The following is a 12,977-nucleotide window of genomic DNA, read 5'->3' as shown; positions in this document are numbered from 1 at the left end:
ACATACAGCGTGCACAGACACACTCATGAGCACCCGTACAGCGTGCACACACTCATGAACACATGTACAGCGTGCACACAGACACACTCATGAGCACACGTACAGACACACGAACATACATACAGCATGCACACGCAGCATCCTTCCCATGCTCAGTCCTGGCTCATCTATGTTTATTGTTTGAATATCAATTTGGAAATTTTTTCCATAGGTAGAAAGGTTTTACAAAGGAATTAACTCCTTCAAAATCATGTGCAGCCACTCAGTTTAGAACTTTGGACAGTGAGGAAGTGGAGTCAGTCCTGGACCGCAGGTCCCTGAATGGCTGGCTCATCCAGTTTTACTTAGATAAACCAATGGGAGATGCTGATAGGCAGCTGCTTGGGGACAAGGAAGGACACAGGCACAGCATTTTTACCCTGCCTTTCATTACAACCTCCATCCTCCTGCCTTCTCCTTCCCAGGGCTGGGATCCAGGAAGGGGCCACCATGCCATTTACACAGTGTGCTGGATAAAACCCAGGGCTTCAAGAATGTTAGGCAAGCATTCCACCAACAGAGCTACGAGCACCCCAGCCCAGACTGCTAAACGCTAATCTCTAAAATGGTGGCACCTTTTTTAAAAAAAAAAAGATTGTGACAAAATGAAAACATACAATCAATAATTTATTTTTTAAAAAGGAAAAGCAAAACAATGTTTATACTTGTAAAAATTCATACCACCATGCAAGAAGTCTCACATGAGGTAGGCACAGACTGGAGGATCTTCATGACTTTGGAGCCTGCCTGGTTGACACAACAGGCCAGCAAGGGCTATCAGTAAGACCCTGCCTCAAAACTAACAGGTCAGGTGTAGTGGCGCATGTCTATAATCCGAGCACTTAGATGGCTTGGATTCTTTTTTCTGAGCTTAAGGTCAGCTTGGCCTTTACAACAAGTTCTAGACCAGGGATACAGGGTGAGACCATGTTACAAAACAAAAAAACCATACACCAAAAGCTACGAGACAGACACAGAACTCTGGGCTATACAGACTTACAAGGCGGGATGAAGGAAGCTTAATGTACCAAAGAGATCAAGTTGGGTCCGGTCCACTTGTGGAGCACACTGCTGTGGGCAGCATGACTGAGCTACCCTACGTTCTGTGCTACGCTACCATGAACATGCCAGGAACAGCCGCTGCTGAGGCCCCTCACCAGCACACCAGGTTCGTATGGACATGACCTAAGAAGTGTGAGGCTTTGCTCCCCATCAGCATTGAGCTCTGTCTTGTTGCCAAGGACAAACTGGTCCCAGAGTTCATCAAGAAAAGAGCACACCCACACTGAGAGAAAGGGAGAAAACTGAGTGAGAGTCCTTACCATCATGAGGAAGGCAGCTGCTAAGACACAAAGTCCCCTCTGTCCTCTGAGTAAGAAATAATTTCCAGAAAACAACACGGGCTGTATCTGAGACACATTCTGAAGTACTTACAGATGAAATACATATCTAAGATTTCCTTACGAGCACCCAAAGAGCTAGAGAGGGCTCAGCAGCAGAGTACTGTCCTAACAAGCAGAAGAGCCTGGTTTCCATCCCCAATACCACAGAGAAAATAAACAGAATAAAACAAAAAATAAAGTAAGACGAGTGGTTTAACGTGGTAGGTAAGTTTGCAGATGAAACAAGATTGGTCACGAACTAGCAACTGTTGAGTGAACCCACCAAGAGTCTTCTTGTTCTATATTTGCTTTGAATATAGAACAAGATTTGAATGAAAAACAACAACAACAACAAAAAAACAACAAAAAGAAAAAACCTTGCTACTCCTGCAGAAGACTTGGGCTTGGTTCCCAGAACCCACACAGTGGCTCAAATGACAACTGCAGTCCTAAGGAATCCAACACCCTTTTCTGGTCTCTGTGGATACCAGGTATGCACTCTGGCATGGACTTATGAACATGCAGGTAAAACTTTCATACACATAAAACAAAATAAACATATGCTAATAATTAATTTTTCATGCCTGTAATAGAAGCACTAGAGGAGGAAGATAGGGCAGGAGGATTGTGAATCTGAGTATAGCCTGGTCAGCCAGCCTGGGCACCTTAGGAAGAGCAGCTCAAAATGAAAGAGTATTTGGGACACAGTACTGCTGTGGAGTGCTTACCTCACTCATGCCCAAACATGAGTAACAGAATGAAAAATGCCCTAGGTATTCCTAAAGCTACACGACATGAGCTGGTCTCAGGACTCCTGGAAAGAGGCCATGCAAGCATTCAGCAACACTGGATATTATTCTTAGGAGTCAACACCTGTAGGAGCTGCGGGTGAGGGCTCAGCCACCAAGAAAGACTTGAACCATGTTCCAGCACCCACATCAGGCTGCTCAATCCACCTAGAACTCCAACAACAGGGGCTCGGAGACACTTTTCTAGCCCCTGTAGTGTACTGTAGTGTACTGTATTCATGTGTACAAATCGGCTTTTAGACACACAGACATACTTAATTAAAAATTAAAATATTTTTGAAAGGTTTTCATGAGGGAGCCGAGGCAGGAAGGCCTACAATCAGCAGGCAGAGGAGCTCTAAGAGACTGTCTCACAGTGAAGGCGGCAGCAGCTCCACTCTTGTACTGAGAATTTAATGATCACAGATTTCAAAGTCCACTTCATTTACAGCTGCATCCTATGTGTACTGTGAAAATATACAGTCTCTAGAAGCTCTTACCCACAGGAATAGGTGAAGGGAAAGTCCAAAAGTAGTGGGTGTGGCCTACTGCTGCTTGTATTCTAATGTTAATTTGGGTCCCCAAATTGTTTACAAGAGAGTCTGAACTTCCTCACAGAAGACACTGAGGGACCCTGCCCCCAGATGGTTCTGACTGGTATAAAGACCCAAGCAGCCAATGTCTGGGCAGGACAGACAGAGGCAGGACTTTTAGGTTGCCCAGGCTTGGGACTGGAGGAGGAGGAGGAGGAGGAGGAGGAGGAGGAAGGAGATCTGCTGTGACAGAAGAGTATGGAGGGGAGGAGAGGAGCAACCTGAGATCCCTGCCTGAGAAGAGTGCTGGACAGAGAGGCATGGCCTCCTTGTGAGGGCCCCGGTGGGGGCAGGCACACAGCCCAGTTGGGTCCAAAGCAGCCAAGATAGTTTAGTAAGTAATAACTCGGGATTATTGGTAGGAGGTGGATAAACCGCATGGAAGTTAGGAAGTAGTCAGCTACTGTGCTGATTAAGGCATATTAAAATAAAAAGGCCGTGTATACGTGTGTGTGTGTGTGTGTGTGTGTGTGTGTGTGTGTGTGTGTGAGTGTGTGTGTGTGTGTGTGTGTGTGTGTGTAATTCATTTGAGAACATAAACCTTGTTGGGGCGGGTAGCAATAAGAGTGCTGTCAGAATTTATTTTTTAAATAATTATTTCAAAACCAAATGCAAACCTTTACAAGCAACTGGTCTTTCCCCAAGAAAGGATGCAAATCCACTAGAATACAAAGGACAGTCTACACACACACACACACACACACACACCTCAGACACTGCTTAGAAAACTACGTAAGAGTAGTCTGCAGAGTGACTTACGTAATTGCAACATTGCTCCCATCTATAACAATATGCTTCAGATCTGCTCTTCCTGGTTCGTTTTTTAATTCCAGCTTGTATGGTATTTTTAAAGTATCTCGAAATCTTTGAACCCCCGTAACTGAGGAATCAATATGATCAGAGGAGCCTCCTGACCGAGCCTCAGTAACGGAAGGGAGCAGCGGGGGCAGTGGTGGGGAAAGTGGGGGATAATTTGGCTTAGGCTGAGGAGAGCTACAGCAGCCAGACCGCTTTTCACAGGCAGGTTTCATATTATTTGGAAGCAAAGGTTCTGCTTGCTGTTGAAAACCATTTTCAGGAAAAGTTGGGTTTCTCTGTTGGTGCCCTAAAGCTCCCCTTGAAACAAAACTGACATCTTTAGGGCTGGCAGGGGCAGCAGAGGCTGGGGGGCCATCAGTTTCCAGGTCTACAGTACAACTGGAGTTCTGCTTTGGAGCCCACATTTCATGTTTCTGTCCTCCTGGCACTGTTCTGAAAGAATTAATCCTGCAGTTTGAGGTACACTGTTTAGAGTCTTTGAACGGTAACTGGGAGAATCTTTCCACCATAGTCTGCTCTGTGGGACTCTGTGTTTTCTTTGGAGTGGCATCTGTGGTGAACTCCTTTGTGGTGCTCCCAACTCCTGCGCTTCTGCTCTGACTGGCCTCTGGATACACAGTGCAAGGTGGAAAGTTTCTGTCTTCTTGGAGCCTTTTATTTTCTTTTTCAATCTCCTCTAAGAGCAATAATGGCTCTGTAGAAGGCCCATACTCCTTAATGACCTTTTCAACAATCTCTTGGGAATAGCCCATGGTTTTAAAGAAGTTAACAAGGATATTGTATTCCATTTCTTCTGTAGTGTCTTTTCCATCGGGGCTTAGATTTGTAGAGTTTGAAGCAGCATCAGATAGGTCAATGACTTCATTTCCAGCTGACACCTTACTATCTTGCAGAAGCTCCCCTTCTGGAACATTCTCTAAAGAAAACTGCTTCTTGGTATGCCTTTCTTCTGTATCAGAAGACCTCCTCTTGTGACAAACTCTGTCTTTGGAAAGAGCATCTTCATCTGGACTTAGACCATTCACTGGAACAAAAAGCACATCTGGTGAACTAGAAAAGACTGTGTCCATTTGTTTTGTAAGCTCAGAAACAGGGGTCCTAGCTTTATTTCTAGAATCTTCCTGTACGACGATTTCATCTCCAGCAATACTCGGTCCTGTGGCAGTACTGTGTGTGTACTCTGGAGGCCGCACATCTCCAACAGTAATGACATCATCATCTCCTGTGTCAAACTGATTCTCTTCTCCTTGTGTGAGACTCAGTAGTTCCTTCTTCAGGGAAGTAGGCAGAATCAACAGGTCCATTGTGTAACTGTCTGCATGGGCTTCAACAAACTGTCTGAACTCCCGTTTGATTTCCGACTCTCTCTGATTACTGGGGAGGTTCTCGTTACTCTCAAAGAGCTTCACAAACTGCTGAATGTGACTCCTGGCCATGACCACAGCCTCAGCGCTTCCTCGGATGCCAAGAAGCCCAGTATCTAAAACACAGAGGTCAGCACAAGTATCCTGAATTAGGCTCTTCAAAAAGAGGCTCTGTGCCCCGACAAAAATGCAGTGCATGGCCTTGGGGTAGCGCTCTCTCTCCTCCAGCTCCGGCTCACAGATCCCCTTGATATACTCCTGGGAAGAGAAGACAGAGTTAGGCCAACTCACCACGTTCCTCAGGACAGGACTGTCAACAGCCAGGCTGAATTTTTTTAAATCATTAAACATATCTATAATTTGGAGCAATATGCTTTGATTTCAATGAAAATAAAGTACAGTTCTGAACTTTGTGAGTGTGTGTGTGTGGGGGGGAGTGTATTTGTCTGTTTCACTCTGAACTGTTTAATCATCTTTAGAGGAATTGAAACTTTGTATAATTTACAGAGTGGGAATGTATAACCTTTTCACTGAGTGATCTTAGGGGCTTGCCTACCTACAGGGTGGATAATCCCAGGGCTGGATTCGTTTACATTTAAAGAACATTTCCTTGCTACCCAGTCCATTATCACAACGGGGACATCTCCCTAGATACAATAATCTGATCAGTTAGTTAGGAGAGAATAAAGGCCTTTGGTTTCTGGAATCAACAAAAATGATTCTTGCTTCCAAGTTTCTTGAAGACATTTAGAAACAATAAGGTTGAAGTATACAGACTACTAATAGGGCTGCCACTGGCTGATGCTGCTACTGAAGGCGTTGGTACTGTTAAGAAACTAGGGCTAGTGAGATGGCTCAGCAGTGAGAGAACTTGCTGCCAAGCCTGATGGTGGCATGTGGGATCCACGATAGAGAGAGAGAATCAACGCCTGCGAATCGTCCTCTGACCACACACATGCTGTGGCAGCACACACCTACCCACACATGTACATATACACCCAATAAATAAATGGAATAAAAGAACACTTTAAGGGAACTAGTTTCTTTAGCAAGTCCACTGCTACTGGAGACAAAAAACAAGTCAAACAATTGAGTATATACCACACACACACACACACACACACACACAGTTAAACACATTTGTTAATATGCCCACCAACTTTGGCTCTGGAATGTATTGGTCTCAAATTCCAGAAATACTTGCGGTGTAGTCTTGCTCAAGTTACCTAACCGAAGCCCAGATTCTTCAATAGCAGAGGTAAGAATGGTGTGATCATGTACAGCTAGAAGAACTAAAGTCCTTACAATGGCACCTAGGCCTAATGGTCGGACTATCTCAATGATCAGTGAAACTTGTAGATCACTTGTGAGAAATGAGACCTAATCTATAGCCCCAACTAACATTAGAGCACCATCCCCCAAGCCATCGCTGTTCAGAAGCTTGTCCTGGGCAGCACAGGTCAGCAGGGTTCTGAGCTTGAATTTAATATGCACTTGCTGCTGGAGTCCTGTCTGAACTGGGGTGTGTAGTCTTGATGACAAAGCACAGAGCTGTCTTGCCTTTTTAATAAACATAATCTTCTATTTTTGGTAACATGAAAATTTAGTTAAAACAAATAATGAATCGTCGTCGTCGTCGTCGTCATCTCTTCCTGAATATCCAAGCAGTGTTAAAAACTGAAGCGAGCAGCCTTAGGGCTCAAGTGGGACCTGGCAACGTGGCTCAGCTGGTAGAATGCTTGCCTAGGACACACCAGACCCAAGTGCAAAGCTGTTACCATATAAATCAGGCATGTGGTGTATTTCTACAATCCCAGTAATGAGGAGGTTGGGGCAAAAGGAACACAAGTTCAAAATCAACCTTGGCTGCACAGAGGCAAGGCCAGCCTCAGCTACCTGAGATCCCGACACAAACAAATGGATCTCTCTCTAAAGGGCAACATTTGACTACAACTTGTTTGAACTTATTCTATATTTACATATTGGTTTTAAATTCCTTTTATAGGGGCTAGAGAGATGGCTCAGCAGTTAAGAGCACTTCCTGCCCTTCCTGAAGTCACAAGTTTGGTTCACAGCACTCATGTTAGGCAGCTCACAACAGCCTGTAATTCCAATTCTTGACGATGTGCCACCTTCTGGCCTCTGTGGACATCTGCACATACATTTGTGCATTCCCGTCTTCCTACCACGTGCACATAAATTAACAAATTCCTTAAAAGGAGAACTATTTTATAATGTATTTTATCTTAAGCTAATAATAGTTTCAAAAGAATTAACTTTTTATAAAAAGTGGTATACAGACTCTATACAATCCGTCTATTTTCCCCCAATCTGAGAATCAGAACATCTGCACAGCCTGTATGAGTCCACAGATCTAGGCCAGGTCATCACATGGTTTTATAAAACATCCTCTTGTGTCAGTGTTTAGAATTCTTCCATTAGCACAGATTTTCTTTATCTTTTTATGGTCATACCTACTTTAACCTTCAATCTCCTGGTAGTTACTTACTTGTTTTCAAATTCATAGTTTTGTGACATTATTATGAAAATGGAATTATAATTTAACTTAAACATTTAGGCACACACATACAGTGCTTTATACGACTTTCCATGCACAGGCCTCACTGGACTTGTCTCTGCCCATCATTTTCCTTTCCATAGCTGTCCACCTCTGCCCCTGCTGCTCCTCTACCCTACTGGTCTGGTCCCTTCTGCTTTCATCCATCTCTCTTTCTCTCTTTCCCTCTGTCTCTGTCTCTGTCTCTCTCTCTCTCTCTCTCTCTCTCTCTCTCTCTCTCTCTCTCTCTCACACACACACACACAAATCCAGGTTCCACATAAGAACACATATTTGTCTTTCCCAGCCCCACCTTCCTCTCTTAGGTCCCTTCCTCTCCAGCCCCTGCCCACTTAGGTCCCTTCTCTCCCTTACCACAGCCCTAGGTCCTTCCTATTTCTATCTTAAGTCTGAATGGCAGGCGCCCCACATTTCCTCTCCCAGTCAGTCTGTCTGCTGACAGCATCTAGGCTGGCTCCATGCTTGAAGCCGTGCTTGACTTTTCATGCTATGAAGAGTCACGTTCAGCTCTGTCTGAGTTTCCAGTCCTCTGGGATTAGTGCTGAGGGGCACAGCTGCTTGCTCACGTGGGAATACATACTTAGTTTTCCTAGAAGCTACTCAACTACTTTTCAGGTGGCTATACAATTTACAGTACCCCAAATGGATGAAATCCGGTTTTCCTAAAACTGCCAGTTTTTATTAGTTAAGTGTTTATTTCTGACATCTGAGAACCAGTGTGGCATGCCTTAGCTCCTCGTTCCTCCAGGTTGACCAGTGGCCCTGGTCATCTTGCCTCATGCTATCTGTCCTCTCTAGCAAAATGGCCTGCTCGTCTGTCCCTAATTGTACTAGTCTTTAGTCACTGAATTTTGAGACTGCTTTAAGTACTCCAGGTTTTTTTTGCATCTATTTTATATACACTGGTATTGAGACAGGGTCTCATGTAGCCTAAGTTGGTCTCTACCATACCTGGTCTATGTGGTGATCTATGTGCTAGAAATCAAACCTGTGATTTCAGACATGTTAGGAGAAACTCTACTAAAACTAAGCCACACCCACAGCCCCTTCCTACCTTTTATCTATATTTTGTGGTGGCAGAGTGCTCATTTTCTCCTTCGCTGAGCTCTGACTCCTTATGCCGCCCATGTCATCTTATACAGGTTTCATATTTAAGAGTCGAGGCTTTAGCTCAGCAGCAGATTGCCAAGGCAAGCACGAGGCCCTGACTTTGGTTCTCAATATTGGTTAAAGGTGAAAGAATTTTTTCTTTCAAGACCCCTTCCCCCCTCCCCCAAAAAAGGGGCGTGGTGGTGCTGGAGAGCTGGCACAGCAGTTTAAAGCACTAGCTGCTCTTCCTGAGAACCCAGGTGTAACTTTCCAGCACCCACATGGCAGCTCACAACCCCCAGCAAGCAGTCAGATTACTGGTAGGTCTTTAGAGAACACTCCACCCAACAGCCAAAATATGTTCTTCTCAAGAACCCACAGAGCTATCAAGATAAACATTATGCTGACCATGAAACAAATCTCAACAAATTTAAAAGAACTGAAATTATGTAGAATGATCTGATCACAAACTAATCAAACAAATCAATTACAGATAAGAAAAATCTCCCAATGATTGGAAAGCAGAAACTGAATGGCACACTTCTAAGTAACTCATAGGTCAAGGGAAATTTTCCTTTTTCTGTTCCTTTCTTTGGAAGGGCATGGATCTTCCAGACACGTGAGTTCCTTTTCACAGTGCTGGGGATGAACCCAGGGCCTTGCCAAGCCAGCTAAGCATTCTGCTGCTGGGTTGCACCACAGCCCCTCAGGGGGAATTTCTTAGGAATGCATTGAACTAAATAAAAAAGAACATGAACTATCAGGGCACAACTGTCCAGCACTGAAAGGGATGTTTGTTTATATTCTCGCTGGCCCTTTCCCACAGTCTCAACACAGCCCCGACTGATTGATCTAGTAGAATCTACTATGAAGATCACCAGGTGAGCCTTAGTGTGGCGGGATTACCACCTCTGCCTTCCCCATGCTGGGATTACACACATAGACAAACATGCCTAGCGTGAAAAGGAAATTTATAAGCCACAAATGCACATACTAGAAAACAATAAAAAAAAGTGGGTATGGCAACTCACACCTGCAATCCGCCTTAATGCCAGCACTGAAGAGGAAGTGCTGGGGTGGACATAAACTCAGGGGCCTCCGCCTCCTGAGTGCAGGGTTACAGGTGGTCTCTGTGCCTGCCCACCCTTTACGTGGGTTCTGGGGACTGAACTACAGGTCCCAATCTTATGTAACTAGTGCTTTATCCACTGAGCCACCTTCCTATTCCACATGTAAACATTTAAGATACCAAAATCAAGGCTCATGTTTTGTTTTCTTCCTATGCTGGGAAGCAAAGTGTGAGACCTGTATGTGCGAGACTGGTAAGTGTGAGACCTGTATGTGCGAGACTGGTAAGTGTGAGACCTGTATGTGCGAGACTGGTAAGTGTGAGACCTGTATGTGCGAGACTGGTTAAGTGTGAGACCTGTATGTGCGAGACTGGTAAGTGTGAGACCTGTATGTGCGAGACTGGTAAGTGTGAGACCTGTATGTGCGAGACTGGTAAGTGTGAGACCTGTATGTGCGAGACTGGTAAGTGTGAGACTTGTATGTGCGAGACTGGTAAGTGTGAGACTTGTATGTGCGAGACTGGTAAGTGTGAGACTTGTATGTGCGAGACTGGAAAGTGAGACTGGTATGCATTAGACTGATGCTCTACCACTGAACATTCCCAAACCTAAGTTGATTTTTTCTTGGATCCTTTCTTCTCCCACTGTTTGTTTGTTTATACATATACTCCAGATGTCATTCCCTTCCTGGTCCACTCTCTGACTGCTCCCATCTCCACGAGGATGTTGCACCCTCCCCACCCCACCAGACCGCCAAACTTCCTGGGGCCTTCAGTATCCTAAGGGTTAGGTGCATCTTCTCTGACTGAACCCAGACCCTGTAGTCCTCTGCTGTATATGTGCTGTAGGCCCCATATCAGCTGGTGCATGCTGCCTGGCCAGCGATCCAGTGTCTGAGAGATCGGGGGTGAGGGGGATCCAGGTTAATTGAGGCTGCTGGTCCTCCTACAGGGCTGCCCTCCTCAGCTTCCTCTAGCTCCTCCCCAATTGAGCCACAGGGGCCAGCAGCCTCTGTCCATTGGTTGGGTACAAACATCTGCATCTGACTCTCACAACTTGGTCCTTCAGAGGGCAGTCATGTTAGGCCCCCTTTTGAGAGCGCTCCATAGCCTCAGTAATAGTGCCAGGCCTTGGGGCCTCCCCGAGCTGGATCCCACTTTAGGCCTTTCACTGAACCTTCTTTTCCTCAGGCTCTTCTCCATTTCCATCCCTGCAGTTCCTTCAGACAGGAACAATTATGGGTCAGAGTTTTGACTGTGGGATGGCAACCCCCTCCTCCCTCATTCTATGTCCTGTCTTTCTGTTGGAGGTGAGCTCTACAAGTTCCCTCTCCGCACTGTAGAGCATTTCATGTAGGGTCCCCTCCCATTTGAGTCCCCGAGAGTCTCTCACCTCCCAGGTCTCTGGTACATTCTGGAGGGTCCCTCCAACCTACCCTCCCGAGGTTGCCTGCTTCCATTTTTTCTCAGGGCTTCAGTCCTTTTACCTACCCAATACCAAATCATGTGCCCTTCTCCACCCCCCTTGGTGGCTGCTTTCTTCTCTGTCTTGTTCTCCTATCTTTTAAAATAGCTGCCTCGCATTCCATGCATACTTTGTTCTTAGCAATCAATCAAATTGAAGCACTCGGGAAGAGCAGGTGTGGAAGTATAATCCCATCCCAGAAGAGGCTGGAAGGGGAGAATTCAGAGTTTAACAGGCAGACCACTCTACCAGGCTACATAATGACACTTTACACCAAAACTAAACAAACAAAACATCACAAAAGGTGAAAGTGACCAAGTGCAGTTACTTGGCCCTTTGCTACTTCCATGTAAACTGTAGCAATTTAGAACTTTAGCAATTTTTTCGAAAAATTTTTGTTGTCATTTTTAATTATGGGATGGGGAGGATGCACACCAGAGTGCAGGTGCCGACAGCGGCCAGCCAGGGCGTCTGATGCCTTGGAGCTGGAGTTACAGGTGGTTGGGAGCCACCTAGCACGGTGCTGGCGAGTGAACTTGGGTCCTTGCACTTAACTGCAAACCTAGCTCTCCAGCCCAGCTTGAGCAATTCTTATGCAGGTGACTGTTAGCAATGGTTTTCCTCATCTTTTTTTTTTTTAACTGAGAATGCTCTGAAATGATAATTTCCTTTCATAGGGAATATTCCATAAAGGTTCCTGCTGTGTGTGATGGCACCAAACTTCAATCCTAATCCCAAGAGAGCGAGGCACGTCATCACTGTGAGCTTGGGGCCAGCCAGGGTTGCAGCGAGACATGGCCTCATGAACAGTGCACTGGAACTGCCGGTGCACAAATGCTGATTTTGGCAACAAACTTCATAAAGCATTCGTTTCTCCCTCAGAAGATTAGCTAAGAGGCACACACTATCTTACATTCTTTGTGACCATGGCCCACAATCCATGCTTGAAGAGGGACCACTGACTGACTATCTGCTTGTGACACAGGCCTTTCGTGGCACAGGCTGGCCTTGCACTGACTCAGAGGAGTTTTCAGCTTCCACGATCCAAAGGCTGCTATTAAAGTTTGTGTCCCCGTGGCTAGTTTGATATATTGATTTTAATGTGTTGTTTGGAGCTGGAGAGATGCTTCAGTGGTTAGGAGCACTGGCTGCTTTTCCAGGTGGCTCCGATTGGTGGCTTACAACCCTCTGTAACTTTAGTTCCAGAGGATCTGAGACCCTTTTCTGGCCTCCAAGGGCACTGCATGCATGTGCTGCACACACATACATGCAGGTAAAATACTCATATATGTTTTAAAAAAAAAATCCCTAAACAAAATAGAAACAGGGTGAAATGCCATTTTGCCAAATTGCAGGTAAAAAGTCATTTTAAAAGGTCTATTTCCATTGACATGTCACCAATAAATATCATTTACATATACAAGAGTTATCAAAATTTCTTCAAATTGCTTATTGTTGAATACTTGGTGACTTAATGCATCAAGATTAAGATCCAGCACCAGTACCCCTGTCCATGACCACACCAGTTATTTTAAGAGTAGACTACCTAATTCACAGATACAGCAACAATACAGAATGTGAAATTCTTGCATTGGTTCATTTACTCGTTTTATAAAAGGCAGATCTCAGTCCTGGCAAGATGGCTCAGCAGGTGAATGTGTGTGCTGCCGTGCTGCCAAAGCCTGCCCACCTGAGTGTGGCCCTGGGACTTACCTGATGGAGAGAGCGCAAAACTCCTGCACGATGTCAGACTGGGGTAAGAGGATAGGTAGTGCCAAGGCTACCCAGTGA

The 12,977-nt window shown here is 45.2% G+C and overlaps 1 protein-coding gene across 2 annotated transcripts in view; it reads right to left on the bottom strand.

Annotated features, from left to right (window-relative positions):
• The window catches only part of N4bp1 (NEDD4 binding protein 1), a 47,300-nt gene that overhangs the window by 17,336 nt on the left and 16,987 nt on the right, over window positions 1-12,977 (bottom strand). For both annotated transcript variants that reach the window (XM_052166167.1, XM_052166168.1), the window contains one exon: window positions 3,562-5,243. In XM_052166167.1, coding sequence (XP_052022127.1) covers window positions 3,562-5,243 — 1,682 coding nt within the window. The remainder of the gene's footprint in view (window positions 1-3,561; window positions 5,244-12,977) is intronic.

Source organism: Apodemus sylvaticus, chromosome 21 (assembly GCF_947179515.1).
Source record: "Apodemus sylvaticus chromosome 21, mApoSyl1.1, whole genome shotgun sequence".
Taxonomy (NCBI): domain Eukaryota; kingdom Metazoa; phylum Chordata; class Mammalia; order Rodentia; family Muridae; genus Apodemus; species Apodemus sylvaticus.
This window is presented reverse-complemented; position numbering and strand designations above follow the sequence as displayed.